Source organism: Vitis vinifera, chromosome 7 (genome assembly GCF_030704535.1).
Source record: "Vitis vinifera cultivar Pinot Noir 40024 chromosome 7, ASM3070453v1".
Lineage (NCBI taxonomy): Eukaryota > Viridiplantae > Streptophyta > Magnoliopsida > Vitales > Vitaceae > Vitis > Vitis vinifera.
This window is the reverse complement of record NC_081811.1, coordinates 20,260,365-20,275,278: the sequence shown is the minus strand read 5'-3', so window position 1 is coordinate 20,275,278 and position 14,914 is coordinate 20,260,365. Positions and strand designations below refer to the sequence as shown.

Genomic DNA, 14,914 nt, shown 5'->3' with positions numbered 1-14,914 from the left:
TTTAGAAAAATTAAAATAAATTTAGAAAAACATATATATAATTTAAAAGAAAAATTATATTTAAAGATTTTTGATATTGATATTAGATCATGAAAAAAAAAAAAAGAATGATATCATGTTTAATTTTATTTGTTTTTATGATTTTTTTTTTAAATGTCTATATATTTTCCTTTTATTTTTAAAATAAAATAGAAACAACTTGTACTTCAAAAAAAAAAACTATTATTAATTTCACTTTATTTTTAAAAACTAAAATTGGTATTATGAATTTTTAAAATCAGAAAACTGTTTTTTTAATTAGATGACCAGACAGATTATATATTTATGTATAAGATAAAAATATAAAATTGTTTTTTAATCGTACGACCAATCCAGGTTTTTAAAACCTAATCATGATTTGTGTCAATAATCTTCAAGCTGAAAATATCCAACAATCAGAAGCTGCCAACTGTCCAAAAAGTGTGTCAGCAAACTAGAATGAAGTTAGTGATGAAGCAAATCAATGAGTGGCTACTTAGCTTGAATGTTCTTCAACCTCCTACATACAAGTAGTAAAGGAGAAAGCCTATACTAGAAAAAGAAGTTGAGAAAATGCCAATAATCTTCTGTACATACAATCATACCACTTGCTGAGACTTGCTTTCACCATCATCAATCTGAGCATATTTCTTTGCAAAGGCAGCCACAAAATCCTCCATGCATGCCCTGTATGTGTCCATTCCTGCCACCTTGGATGCCACTTCCAATCCCATATTCATCCATTTCTTAGCAGCATCAGCCTGTCCCAGACACACTGGCATGGCTGCTCGGTTCCATGCCGTAATGGCGAGCCATTTCCCTTCATCCGTGGGATACTCACCGTCTTTGAGACCAACCATGATTCGATACGCTTGCTTGTACATAGCATACACAGCATCGTCATCTGTGTCACCCCTGTGAATGCTGGCTACTGAGATTAGCCTCCGGACAACTAGAGCTATGTTTTGGTAGTCTGGTGAGGGAGAAGAGACAAAGGCTGAGAGGCACTCAGTTAAGGCAAATGTGGCTACTTCATGGTTGGATTGGGGGCCTTCTGAGGCATTGAGGCCTATCTGAAGGAGATGGTTGGGATTGCAGAACTTTGAGGAGGCAAAGCTCTTTACAAGCAGGAGCTGTTGGGATCCCAGGTCATTAAGCCTTCCGTGAAGATCGTAGGCATTGAAGGTGTATATGAAAAAGAGGTTGGGCTTAATGATGGTAACTTGCTCATCGTCTAGTTGGGTCCCAGATGAGATAGAGGACAAAATCTGTGTCCAACAGGAATGCAAGTTCCAGCTTTGGTTATGGTAATTGAATCAGGTTCCACCACAAGTTAAAGCAAATAACAAGAGCTTGTCATTCATACCTTGCCAGCCCGTTCTAGCAGTTTAATGGCTTGTTTTACTTCAGTGTCCAGCAATCGAGCCTGCTTTTGTTTCTCAGCAGCCAGCATGGCGGAGACAGTCAATGTCAATGATTTGCATACCATGACATTGTTTTCCTCCATTTCCCCATCAAGCACAACACTATAAAATTCTGATGCCAATCTCAAGAATTCTGCACATACCTCATAGTTCTTCTCCTTCCCTGTATTTGTCCCAAAATTCCATGCATTCACAGCAAACCAATTCCGCTCTCGTCTTCCAACCTCCCCTTTTCCAAAGAAGCAGTCAGGCCCAAGCTCAGATATCCGCAAATGAGCTCGTTTCATGAATTTGAGGATCTCCTGCTCGTAGCCAGAGTCCTGAGTGAGGATTGTGACTAGGGTGCGTAGCACTGCAACTTCTGTCGTGGGCATGGGTTTTCCTGAGGAGTAGAAGTTTAGAAGATTGGCAAGAGAGGCAACAGCAACAGGAATAGCACGACAAGCAATGGCTTCATGGGCTGAAAGTGAGAGGAAATCCGGAGTGAAGTCAATGCAGGTTGTCATTCCTTGCATCTGACTAATAGCAGCATTATGGTCACTCTTTTGAAGATAGATCTTGAACTGTGTAAGGCAGAAAAAATGGCAAGCTAGATTAAACCTATTCATCAAATGGTCTTACAAGTGATATGACTATGTTGTAGTTGAGCAATGAAGTTAAAGGTACATTGATTTAATGGCTCTATAGGAAAACAAGGGATGAGAGAGAGAGAGAGAGAACACCTTAAGGAAAGCACAGGCTATGTTGGGCTCAAGCTGCAATAAGGGAAAAGCATAAACAGATTGAGATATTAGTCAGCTGAGCGTGGCTTTCAGGTTCTTAAATACTGATTTATTGTATAAAGAATTATTTTCATCAACCTACAGCCAAAATTCAAAACACCTTTTCTGCCTCATTGATGTATTCTTGAGCTTGATCTAACTGGGATAGGCCAAGGTGGCATAGGCACAAAACTCTAAAGCCCTTTGCTCGGAGAATTCTATTTTCTATGTTATAAGGGACATAAAGCATGGACTTTTCAAACATCTCTGCGCTTGTTACGTAGTCCTTCAAGAGAAAGTGATCTGCAGCACTGAAACAAACAGAACAATCAAACTTTTTAGTCAGAAAAAAGCATCAAGTGTTGATACTTTGCGCCTAAATTATTGTTTCCTTCAAGATAGGTTTTTTTCTACAGCTACATTTAAAATGATAAATTTGATTAATCATTAGTGTGGATAACCTGAATCCAACCTGCTAATAGTTAAAAATTCTTATCATAATTTTAAATAAGATTACAGTAGTATCAAATCATAAAATTATACAAAAGATAAAATATACAATAACTAGTAATTACAAATCAGTTCAAACTCAAGTTGGCAGGTCTGAGAGTGTAACCCAGTCAAAAATACCTTATGGACTTCTAAACCATGCTCATTCAGTTAGATTTTGGCCTTTTGCTAACCAACTGAAAAGTATTTCTAGACGATTTTCAGAATTGCAGCCATACACCAGAAAACAAGGAAAATACTGAACTTTCATATTAAATGTTTCCTGTGAAAAACCCTTGAGAGCGTAAAATAGTTTATGTAAGAAAAAAAAAAAATCCCTCAAGTTGAATCCAAAACCCCGAGAACAATATGTATTTTGGGAAGACTTATTTCAAAGAAAAATGAAAAAGATAGGTTCTCAGTTCAGTGCCATGAAAATAAACTCAATAGCAATAAACCTTTGACAAGGGAGTGTCAGCATTTTGTTGCTTTATCAAATCACATAGCTTAATATAAAGAGAATTAGAAGTGTTTATCCTACCAAAAAGAAGCCGTATTTAGCTAATTCCTTGAAGAAAAAAGAAAAAAATTTAATCAACTACAAGTTGCTATATAGCAACATATGAGACTAACTCATGAAACAACAATAACACTAGCTGAAAAATAAAATTTGATGTTCAGTTGCTATAAACCATGGTTGTGATTTAACGCATTTCCAGTATACTGGTTAGCTTCTGAAATGATACATAAATCAGGCCTATAGGCTATGATATCTTAGGAATCAAATACTATGTTTTGTGAAATTTATTCAGCATTTTTGGAGGAAATGAAATGTGTTAGAACAGGGAAAAGTAGAGAGAAGGTATAGCAGATGAAACTTCCACTAGAAAGGCACTGCAGGAGTCCTACTAAAAGTTTCAAAAAGAAACTCCTCTTCCAGCAAGAAGTCCACTTCAGTGCTGACTGCTCAGGGAAGCTAAGTGGACCTACTAGCTGCAGTTACCTCTCTAATCTAGTGACAACACTCCAAGGATCACTAGAATCTAGTTTGCCCTTCTTATTATGCTGTTCACATATTCCTCCACAGCTATCCATAAGGAATACTTAGATTGAACTTTCTTTGAGGCCCTATGACCCTGCTAAAAGTTCTGCATACATTGCCACACCAATAAATCCAGGAGGATGAAGCTTTGGCCAAATGTGGAATAAAGTAGACGCGTCAAGTAGAAGACAAGAAGCAATCATCCAATAGCAAAGTTCACCAAGTACTCATTCTAGAGATGGCAGCAGGGAAAATCCTAAAATGATTGCAGGTTCTAAAAAGGCATGGTGAGAATAACTCCAGGGTGGAGCGGGGACCTATCCTTTGAGGCCCTATGGTTCTAGAAAACAAATGGCAGATGATACTGGGGCCTCCAACCTGCCGATCAAGCAACCCTAAGGAGGACACAGGAGCAAAGAAACCCTGAACTTAACTGTAGCATATGGAGGAAACATGATCAAGTACCACGAAACCCTGCTGCTAGTTACTGCAACTATCTAGCTTGCAATAATCCATATATTCTAAATGGTAATGCTATTATATCCAGAGGAATTTTCTGACAACAAGCAATATATAAATGCTCTTATTTTTAAATGAAAATCGTGAAGGCCTGCATCATGTTGATCAAAATTAATACTTTCAAGCATTCATCAAAAGACCTTGTATCATTTGTTCCAACTATAAAGATGAGGAACTTAACAGTTCCACTGAACAGCATGCATCCTCTTACAATACACTAAATCATTAACAATTTGTCATTCTGAAACATATACAAGGAATACAATCGAGTACCAAGACGCCCCAACCAGTTACTGCAACCATCTGACAGTGTTAAGATCCATACATTGTAACGGAATAATGCCATTATTTTCAATAATTTTCAGTTACGTTTCTAACAAGTATAGAATTTATCTAAAAATCAAATATCGTTTGGCTCCAGACAAAGGATTAGAACATATACCAGTTCCACAGAACAGCATGCATTGCAGTCCTATCCTTGGCCGCTGCCTCGCCAGCAAACAGTGCCACCACCCTCTCATCCGACACTAGCTCGGCCACCACCTTGGCTCTCGCCCGAGGCCCCTCACCGCTACCGCCTTCACCCACGACTCTATGCGCTATTCTCACTGCAGCTCCGGCACTGACATGGCACCGCCCTAAAAGACCCAAAAACAAGCCCTTGGCTGTCTCCGCCCCCGCCGTCCCCGCAGCCTCAAAGTATGCCTCTATCGCCGACACCCAAATGCCCTCCGGAACACCCTTGTTCACAACCATACCCCTCAGCTCCTTCTCTGCCTCTCCATACCTTCCTAAACCTAGCCACGCCTTCATCGCCAGCACAGGCAAGCACGGATGCCGATCGCCATCGCCTTCTCTCAAAACCCTAATGCACTTCAGAACACTCTCGAACTCTTCTCCCTGCAAATGAACAGCTGCGATGAAGCGGAGACACTTCGATCTCAAAGCCTTGAGATCTTCGGTTCCGTTTCGTGTTCTCGCTGTACTCAATCCCTTCTCGAACAGATCCAACGCTTCGTTCATGAGCTTCAGAGCCTCCTTCACACCACAGCCTTCAATTTTCGACAATGCACTCTTCCCAAAAACCAAATATTGGTTCGCGAGCGCTTTGTAGTGCTCCGCAGATCCGAAAAGTAAATTTTTCGCGCGGTTCAGCAACGTAACCGCGAGATTTCGGTCCGAAACGTCCCACGCTGTCCGAGATCTCGCAATGTTGAGATCCAATAGCAGTTTTCGCTCCCCGGCATCGGAGATTGTAGCGGCGTCGAGCTTCGAGGTGAGATCGGTGGCTTTCTCAAAGCAAGACGCGGCGAGATCGAATCGGCGAAGTTCGAGCCAGATCAAGCCGGTCTTGTAGTAGAAAGATGCGGACTTCAGTGCCGGCGAGGGAACTCCAGCGACATTCCCGGCGAGGAGAAGCATGTCGGCGGAGACCTGCCGGAGCTTGACCACTTCCTCACCAACCTTATCGCCGGAGGACCGGACTCCGGCGACATTGGACAGGTCGACGCAGGCGTTCCAGAGACGGTAACTGAGTTTCCAGATCTGAAGCTTGATGGAGTTAGAGAACGGGACGAGAGAGCTCAATTGAGAGAGAGTCGACCGGAGATCGGATGAGAGGTTCGTCGGCAAGGGTTTTTCCGGCGATAGGAGTTCGCATTGATTGATTGAAGCTTCTAGTTGCGAGAGAAGTTGAGACAGAGAGTCGTGGTGGCTCGGCCGGATCTCCGGCGATGTGAGCTCGGCTATTCTCATTTTTGGCGGGAGAACCTTGCCGGCGAAGTAGGCGTTGAAGGCATTTGAATAAAATTTGAAGCTCTTTTAATTAATTTGGAGTTTTTTTAATTTCCGAAACACAAATTTTAATTTTTCAAATAATAAAAAATAAAAAATAAAAAATAAAATTTAAAGGTTTATATTATTGTAAATGAACCGGTGAATATCCATCACATTATTAAGTACTAATTAAAGATGATTTATGATTTTCATTTACCCGTGGATATTAAATGAAAATCATCTAGAAAATACTTTTTATCGTTTTCTCAATTCCAACTAATGTGTTAGTTTTAAAATTGAGAATTAAGGATATAGAATTTATATATTTTACTACTTGAATTTAGTAATAAGAAATTACAACAAGAATGTTTATGTCGTTTTCATTGAAGTAGGTTTTTAGGGTGTAACAAATCATTTATTCTCATTTTTAACATATATCGTATAATATAATGAACAAATTATAAATTTTTAGAATTCATTTATAATGCATAAAAACATATTTTTAAAATTATCTTACAAAAAAAGGGAGCATTTTTTGAAAAATCAATAAATCATATTTTTTAAAAAAGTCTAGAAAATATAATTACTTAAATAATTCAAATCAATTAGTTTAGATTTTAAATTTCTTTTATTGTAAAACTTATATTTTTTATAATTTGTAACTTACTTGATATGGAATGACATATTATACGAATTTCATTATAATATCAAATTAATTTTTAAATGCATCTAATAAAAACCAATTTCACCTTAAAAAAACATTTATTTAATTAAAATTTCCACCTTTAGAAACTCATATCTGAATAGGGATGACAACAAGGTAGGTTCTAGATTAATAGCTTCCATCTAATCTCATCCTATTTATTTATATATATTCTCATCTATGTAAAAAATAATAATAAATTAAATTAAATTAAATAGAACGAGACAAGACTAATATAAAAAATTCTCATATTCACTTAGTTTAAATCTTTTTCAAGATTTAAATTTTATTAAAAATAAATATAATTTATAAATAAAAAATATTATAAATATTTAAAATATATTTTTATGAAAAACAGTATTTTATTTATGGTTAATAAGTTCAAAAAAAAAATCAACTAAAATAATTTTAAATCACATATTATAATTAAGACAAAATTGTACCCAAATCCCATATTTTTAAAAACTTCTCAAACCCAATTTCAAACCTATTTTTATCTCAAATCCTTCCTATTAGAGATAAGGGAAACAAAACAAACACCCAAAAAAAACCCATCTCATTGTCATTCTTATATCTCATCCATGGAGTTCAATTAATTTTTCTTATTAAAAAACAAAAAAATAAAAATAAAAACAAAACCATTGAATAAAACCCTTTTGACACCCTAAGATCCACACCTATCGAAGAGCTTCTTTCCAAACCTTCCTTTAAGCTCCCCAATACCTTGTATCACAAGAGTGCCTCATGCATGCAATTTCAACTAAATGAATTACTCTTAAACTGCTCAAAAAAGATGCGCATGAAAAAAATGGTTTGGAAAAACAACCAAATACATCTGACAATACAATCATCTTCCTGTAATAATTAACTCCAAATATATTCATATACTACTCTTTTACCCAAATGCAATCATCAAGGCAAAACCCAGTCTGAGAAGTGATGTGCCTCAGTTGTGTACAAAAGACCTAACAATCTACAACTAGCCTCTCTAGCAGAAGGGTTTTCATCTTCCATATGGACAAACTACTTTCCTCAGAAGCACAAAATACCTTCTCATGATCTCAACACAACAGTGAATAAAGCAAAAGTGAAGCAAAGAATCAAGTAGACAAGGAAGAGGAGAAACAAAAATGAAAATGCATATCAATCACAAAGACCATCTAAACATATAAACATGAAAAGCATAGTGCATATATTAGAGGATCAAAACATCTGCTTTTACACCAAATTAATAATCAACAGGGCTAGTTATTTTTTTTGTTTTTTTGGTTTTTTGCTTTTTTTTTTGGTTTTTTGTTTTTTTGTTGTTTTTCGGGTTTTTTTAAACATACTAAAGTTGTTCATAAACTGCAACATCCAACAAACTTAAGGGTTAACACTAACAGTTAACAGGCGAGGATCATTATCATCATTTGGCCATCTCTACAGAGCTAGTGAAGATATGGGGCCTGGTACTGGTAGCCATTTCCAAAGTAGTTGCCATGACTGGGAGATAGGTTGTAAGTAGCAGAACCCAGAAGTGAAGGGCCATGGTTGTCAGTGGATACGGGGTAAACATAGGGTCTGTCATATATGTACTGTGGGTACCTATCAGTCACTCTAGCATAGAAGGTTTTGTCAGCGGCAACGTTAGTGGCTCGGGGTCCATATCCTACACCATTGGCACGGGGCCTCTTGGGTTGGGGCTTTGCAGCTTCAGTAGCTCTTTTCTTGTCTGCCTTGGCTTTCTCTAGCTGCACAACCCGTTTCTGGAGTGGGTCCAAGGGATACTCCTCCTCAAGCTTGTGGTCTTCAATGCACTTGATCACAGCCTTAAGGGCAGTCAACTCCCGTTCATTGACTTCATTCTGAAAAATAAAAAGAAAATCACTTAGGTGAATCAAATTTTTAAAAAGATAATTTTTTTCAGTCTTTTGCAAACCCCATCGAACATCCAGCATCAGGCCACATTGTAGAATTCAGATCCAAACACTTCAATATTGCTGCTGGAACCCCAAGTGCAAACTTCTGTTACTAATATGATAATGAAGTTAAAATACAAACTACATATACCAAAACACAAAGATTCCCATAAGCCAACCCCATATCAATTTGATGGTGGAAAGAAAAACATCATCATTTATATTGCATTTGTGTATTTAGTAAAAGTAAATTCCAGAAACAATTCAACATTAATACAGTGCCAAATTTCTGTTAGTATTAAATATTTAAATACTGGAAAATATGACAAAAATAGGGAAAATAGCCAGCTTTAGCCCTCGCAAGCAGCTTCCCACATCAAAAGAAAGAAATTACTGATTATTGGAGAAAAGACTAAAGAGAATTTGATTTTGTAATATAAGATTTTTTTTAATGCTTAATTTCAAATTAGAAAATGAACAGAGAAAATACCATCGCCATTTTCCCAATCTGCTCTTGGATTAATTAAACCCAGCCTAAATGAATGACATCCCACAGTAGTCCAGGCATGAATTCTGGAGCTCCAAAAGAAATGAAGTGAATCTGACTGTGATTTGTGTATGTTTAAAAATTGTGTGTGCACAAGGAATAATTTTTTATATTTGATGAGTTTTGGTGTATTTAACACCCAAACAAGGTTCACCAGATTTGTAGGCCATTTTTATTAATATTGTGTCAGTCTTGATTGTTGACCCTTTGCCTTGAACTTAGCTCAAGTAGCAAGCAGTGGTGTAGGGATGTCAGATGTCCCAGTTTTGATTCCCAAAAGAAGGAAAGAACCGTTACCTATCAAATAAAAGGTAGATTATCGACCCTTTACTAGATCCCACAGTATATAAAATCACAGCCTGATGGCCATATTTCAGTAGGACCTACTTAGATGGTTGCATATTAAGAATTTATAAATAAATTATATAGTTCTTTATTTGAAATTTTAAGAGAGAATTACTGGGAAACAGCATATCTCATTTTGATATAGTGCTGTATTAGGAGCACACCTGTGCAGTGGGAGATGCATTTCCAGGTTTAAGTGGCGATGAAGCTTTTCTTGCCTCCTTCAAGTAGGACTTCAGCAAAGGCACAGGTGAGAACTGCTCTGTGAGCTCAAATGCAAAAGCCAGGTTAACAGCATCAATTTGCCTTCCACTGTTTATCAGTATCTCGATTACACCTAAAGAGTCAAAACAAAGCACAATAAACAGTAAAAAATGACCAAATCTAACACAGAAGGAATATCCATTTCTATCACTTCCAAATTCCACGTGAAAAGTTGAACCACTCATAAAAAATATAGGAAATCCACTGTGATTGTTTAGTGGAGGCCAAAAAAGATTTGATTGATGTCATTCATCTCTATTCTGTGATATAAATGCATTGTCCAAAGAAATAGAAATCTACGGGCTCACTACTTATATAAGATGAAAGATGATACTAAGAAGATTTCAATCTCTATATCCTTATGTGCTTTTCTTTTTGGAAAAATGGTACCTCTGTATTTTTGGTGTATTTTCCAGATATCCCCTATGTTTTTATAATATCCTACCATGATTTGGATCCTCCTTTGGCATTCCAAATCTCCATAACATGTCAACACCTCCCCCTCCATACCCCACAACACCAATAGGGGTTTCTAGTCATTTTAATGTTTCAACAATTGGGTAACCTTACACGATACAACACTAGTAAAAGAGAATGATGAACATAGAAATGCAGTTGGACTCAAAATATTGGTCACTTCAGCACTTTTTCCAGAAGATGCATAAGGGAAAAGAATCAGAATAATCCCAGGAGGTAAACAAAATACCTAAAGCATTAGTCAAATGGAAATACACCAAATACAGGATCACCAGCAGAGAAATAAATGGGGAAAAAACTAGTTGAGGGCATCAATGTTCAGTTCAGTAAAGTTCCTATAATAAGGTGATATTGACCAGATGTCTCACCATAAACGTGTGGCCATGCTAGTTTTACAAACAAAAGAAAGACTAACCTGGCATTTTCTCTGACAGCCCAAGGGAGCGACATAAATCAGCTGTTTGGCGACGGCGAGAAACCATTGGTATTAACCTGGATATTTCTTCCTGATCAAAATCAGAAGCAATACCAAAGGTGGCCAGAAGCTGCAAGAATGCATGAGCCTCCAAGGAGTTCCCATTGCTGGCATCAATGTCAAGAGCATCCAACTTGGGCTTCCATTCCTCAGCAATTGCTTTTGCTATTTCCTTAACATCATCTGAGACTTCAGAAACAGGTCCCAGATCTGGGTTTGTTAGCAAAATGCTAAGGCATTCCATCAGCATGATACAGGTTCGACGGAGACCTAATAGGTTAGCATCCTTCTTTCCATCCAAATTAGGTATTTCAATTCGGTAAAAGTCCTCCAGCGAATCCAACACAAAACGGGCTGGGTCCATTGCAGCCTTTAATGCCTGTGGAATTTCCTCCCTCATGGCAGCAAGGTTCTTACGGTTATCAGATATGAATTTGTGAAGCCCTTCTGAGTCCATATCTTCACATAATTTGATGAGCTGGGGATAAGACTTCAACTCCACATTTTCAATTTCAGAAGACCCTTTTACATCTTCCAAGTTACTTTCAGCAGCCATGGCATCAAGTGGTTTCTCTTCCATAATTGGCACACCAGCTCGGTTCTCACTTGCAACAACAGCATGCCCAGAAGATGACAATTTGTCGTGCTTCCCCAAAGCATTAACAATTGCAAAGACTGCAGCATCTCTCTTCTCTTGAAGCCTCCTCAATGAATCTTGCTCCTTGGCCACAACTGCAGCTTCCCGCTTCTCCAGCAGTTGTTGGGCTTCCATCGTTTTCATTTCAAACTCCTTTTCCTGGTCTTCCAACTCATTAAAACGTCTCTTTAAGGACTTCTCAAGACCATGAAAGTGTTCTTCAAGTTGTTTCCATTTCAGGTTAAGTGTTAAAGCCCGGTGACTTTCAAGTTCAGCAAATGCTTTCTGAAGCTGTTGAATCTTACAGGTTGTTGAGTCTATGAGGGTAGCAACTGATTGATTACCTTCCATTGCAAAGAAGACCTTGGAGAAAGACAAAAAAAAAAAAGAGAGTAAGCACAATAAAAGTGGTAATCCAGACTGAATGCAGCTAGGCCACTTGTCTTTTATTTATTTAATTGTTTGTTTGTTTGTTTACTCGTTTACTTATTTACTTATGGGAGTGTCAAGAATCAAATGAAAGGCAACAAGTAGGAGATAATTAAAGAACTAAAATTAAGAAAGGAGGGCCTACAGCTTCAACTATTACAGAATTTGTAGGATAACCATAATGAAGGGTAGTTAATGATGAAGAAAACAGTTTAGTTAGCCTTGGATTTTGTTTAGGAAATGTTTATAGGAGTTTCGCTTTGATACATTATGAGAGATTGGAACCTCTAAAGTATAGATTCCTCACCACCTATCTTTAAGTGGTCTTTTTTTCTTTTCCCTTTTTTTTTCTTTTTTTTTTTTTTTTTTTTGATAGGTAAAGAGAATCTCTAAGTGGTCTCTCCTACTTGAGGTTAGACGAATGAGGAATTCTCAGTGATCACTTGGGTGGAATTGGGCTTACTCCAAACCAGCAAGAATTCAAAGTACTATTATAGCCAAGGTTCTTTGAGAAGGCCATAAGGGAAGATGTCAACTGGTGACTGCATATTAATGGTACAAGGGCATTCTGTTATCATCATTGGCTCTTGGAACATCATCCACCTTATGAGAAAGATTGAGCTTATTGCTCCATGATGGAAGTCAATTCAAGTATACTATAAGGTTTGCAAAAGAAAGGGTGGATTTCCTAGCAAAACCAAGGGACCACTGAACTAGAGTACTTCATGGGGCATTTCTACCCTCCTCAGTTGTACTTGCCACTGTATTCTATCTATAATATTTTTCTGTGTGCTTATCAAAAAAAAAAAAAGGTTGTACTTGCCACTGTATGATTTAGGGTATTTCTGTTTGGTTTCCCTCTCTTTGTTCACCTTGTGGGGCATTGGTTCCTTTTTTCTACTTAATCTATCACATTTCAATAAGTTGTTTTGTTAAGAAAATAACTTCTAATATTGAATACTTCCTTCAATCACATGAGTTAAACATAATCAAAATCTCATTAGAGCTTGAGCCAAGCTCAAACACACTAAGAATGAGCTACCATATAACCAGACAAATTTCTAACCCTAGAAATCGCATTAGTTGATTAACTAGCAATCAATCACAATAGTTAAACCCAGCAAAAATCTCATTAGTGTTTGAGTGGAGCACAAAGAGGTTGAGATTGAGCATCCATATAGTCTTATTTATGAACTCAACCCTCCAAATCCTCAAACAATTTCTAAACAGAAATTATCAACATTCCAAAACCATTTTCCCACCAATACAATCTAACAATCTCAGACACATAAGAACTCAATCACATATTTAAACCTAGTAAAAACCCACAAGGGTTAGCAACTAGATAGTCTAATTCAAAAGCTCAGCTCTTCAAATCCCCAACTAAATTTCTAACCTTAAATTCTCAAGGCTTCAAACCCATTTTCAATGTTAACAGTTATATTCACATGGGAATCAATCACACTAGTTAACCCTAGAAAAAATCTCATTCTAGCCAGAGCCGAGCTCAAAGATCCGAGATTGAGCATCTATAAAGACATAAAAAGAACTCAACCCTTCAAATTCCCAAACAAATTTCTAACCCTGAACAATCACTGACATACGGGTACTTAATTACATAGTTAGAACCGGCGAAAATCCACAAGGCTAGCGACTATATGGTCTCATTCAAGAGCTCAGCGCTTTAAACTCCCAACAAATTTCTAACCCTAAATTCTCAACACTCCAAACCTATTTTCCTACTTATGCAACTCAACAATCAACTTACAAATGAAACTGAAAAAAAAAAAGAAAAAAAAAAAAAAGAAAAGGAAAAAGAGAGACAAGCCCCAAAAGCATACTAGTGAGTGGCATTGTAATCTTCAATTTTGTTCAAGGCCCAAAGAGAATTCAGCAGAAAAGAATCAACAAACAGACAAACCACAACAAAACAAGCACAATCCAAGAAAAAAACCAGCAAACCCAAAATAACCCCCAAAAAGACCCCTTTTTCTTGGGGATGTTTTCAATCTTCAACTTTCGCAGAAGACACAAAAAAATTGAGCTGCAAACACTCAGAAAACAAGGATATCACACCAAAAAGACACACAATCCAAGAACAAAACCAGAAAAAACCCATAGCACAACCCCCAAAAAAATTCCCCTAGAACGTATCATTTTCTCCGGAAAATCGCGTCCGATCTCAAAACAACCACGAGAAAAACAGGAAAAAAACACAGAACCAGCAAAATTAGTCATAATTCGGAAGAAAACTCACCGGATCGAAGAGGAAAAGGGGAAATAGAGTGAAAATCAAGCCATCTTGCAGAGAGGGGTTTGTGGGTTCGCAGTTGCGATCTCAATGAAGGGGAGCGAAAGAGGAAAGTGATATCGCAGCACTCAGACACGGCTCTCTGTCTTTTGCTTTTTGTCGGCCACTCCTGTTCCTGCTACCGCCAGATCATGGTCTACCACAGAAATGCACTCTCCCTACGTTCTTATCGATAGAGCGATGGGAGTGGTAGTAGCGGAATGTGGGGCGCTCGTGAGGTCTCGATAGAGTTTGGACCAAGAAAAGTGGACTAAGGTTATTGGATTGGATGGAGCCAAATATCTTGTTAGGAAGCCAAGAAAATGTTGGAAAATGAGGGAAAATTATTTGAATATCCTTGGTATCAAAAATAAGACAAATGGAAAAAAAACCATAAAAATACATTAATTAAAAATGTTAAAATTTTTATTTTCATTCTTTTCAAAATTGTAAGCATATTAATTATTATAATTATAAAATAATCATTATTATTTTGATTTTGAGGTACCTTTTTATTATTTCATTTTGACTAATTTTTGTATGGTTGAATTTGATTGATTATTGTTATATAACTGCTTGTTAAATTTTAGAAAATATGAATTTATTTTGGCATGATTATATAATTGTAAAATATCTTCACAATTAAAGGTAAATTAAATCCTAGAATATTTAATTTAATAAGTTTGATATAATATTTTAGTTAGTAAGTATTTGATAAATCAACTTAACTTAAAATTGATTTAATAACTTAATTTAAGTCATTAAATATGTTTTGTAAAATAACTTAATGGTATAACTTAAAGTTAGAATCAATTTT

The 14,914-nt window shown here is 36.9% G+C and overlaps 2 protein-coding genes across 2 annotated transcripts; both read right to left on the bottom strand.

The window, feature by feature from the left end:
- Window positions 1-462: 462 nt before the first annotated feature.
- Window positions 463-6,109, bottom strand: LOC100242929 (TPR repeat-containing protein ZIP4). Its single transcript, XM_010647005.3, has 5 exons — window positions 4,696-6,109; window positions 2,325-2,514; window positions 2,165-2,197; window positions 1,385-2,005; window positions 463-1,286 (listed from the first exon to the last, which is right to left on the bottom strand). Exons 1-5 carry the CDS (start codon window positions 6,006-6,008, stop codon window positions 618-620), a joined length of 2,826 nt encoding a protein of 941 aa, XP_010645307.3. The 5' UTR covers window positions 6,009-6,109; the 3' UTR covers window positions 463-617.
- Window positions 6,110-7,901: 1,792 nt separating this feature from the next.
- Window positions 7,902-14,422, bottom strand: LOC100853542 (FRIGIDA-like protein 3). The gene is made up of 4 exons (XM_003634798.4): window positions 14,065-14,422; window positions 10,682-11,741; window positions 9,690-9,862; window positions 7,902-8,579 (listed from the first exon to the last, which is right to left on the bottom strand). Exons 2-4 carry the CDS (start codon window positions 11,727-11,729, stop codon window positions 8,163-8,165), a joined length of 1,638 nt encoding a protein of 545 aa, XP_003634846.1. The 5' UTR covers window positions 11,730-11,741; window positions 14,065-14,422; the 3' UTR covers window positions 7,902-8,162.
- Window positions 14,423-14,914: the final 492 nt, after the last annotated feature.

Coding starts and splice junctions, on each gene's coding strand:
- LOC100242929 (XM_010647005.3), bottom strand. CDS start 6,008: ATGAGAATAGCCGAGCTCACATCGCCGGAGATCCGGCCGAGCCACCAC. Junction 2,198..2,324: donor ACATCAATGAGGCAGAAAAG/GTGTTTTGAATT, acceptor CCCTTATTGCAG/CTTGAGCCCAACATAGCCTG. Junction 1,287..1,384: donor TGCTAGAACGGGCTGGCAAG/GTATGAATGACA, acceptor TGTTGGACACAG/ATTTTGTCCTCTATCTCATC.
- LOC100853542 (XM_003634798.4), bottom strand. CDS start 11,729: ATGGAAGGTAATCAATCAGTTGCTACCCTCATAGACTCAACAACCTGT. Junction 9,863..10,681: donor GCTGTCAGAGAAAATGCCAG/GTTAGTCTTTCT, acceptor TTGACTCTTTAG/GTGTAATCGAGATACTGATA. Junction 8,580..9,689: donor ATGCATCTCCCACTGCACAG/GTGTGCTCCTAA, acceptor TTTATTTTTCAG/AATGAAGTCAATGAACGGGA.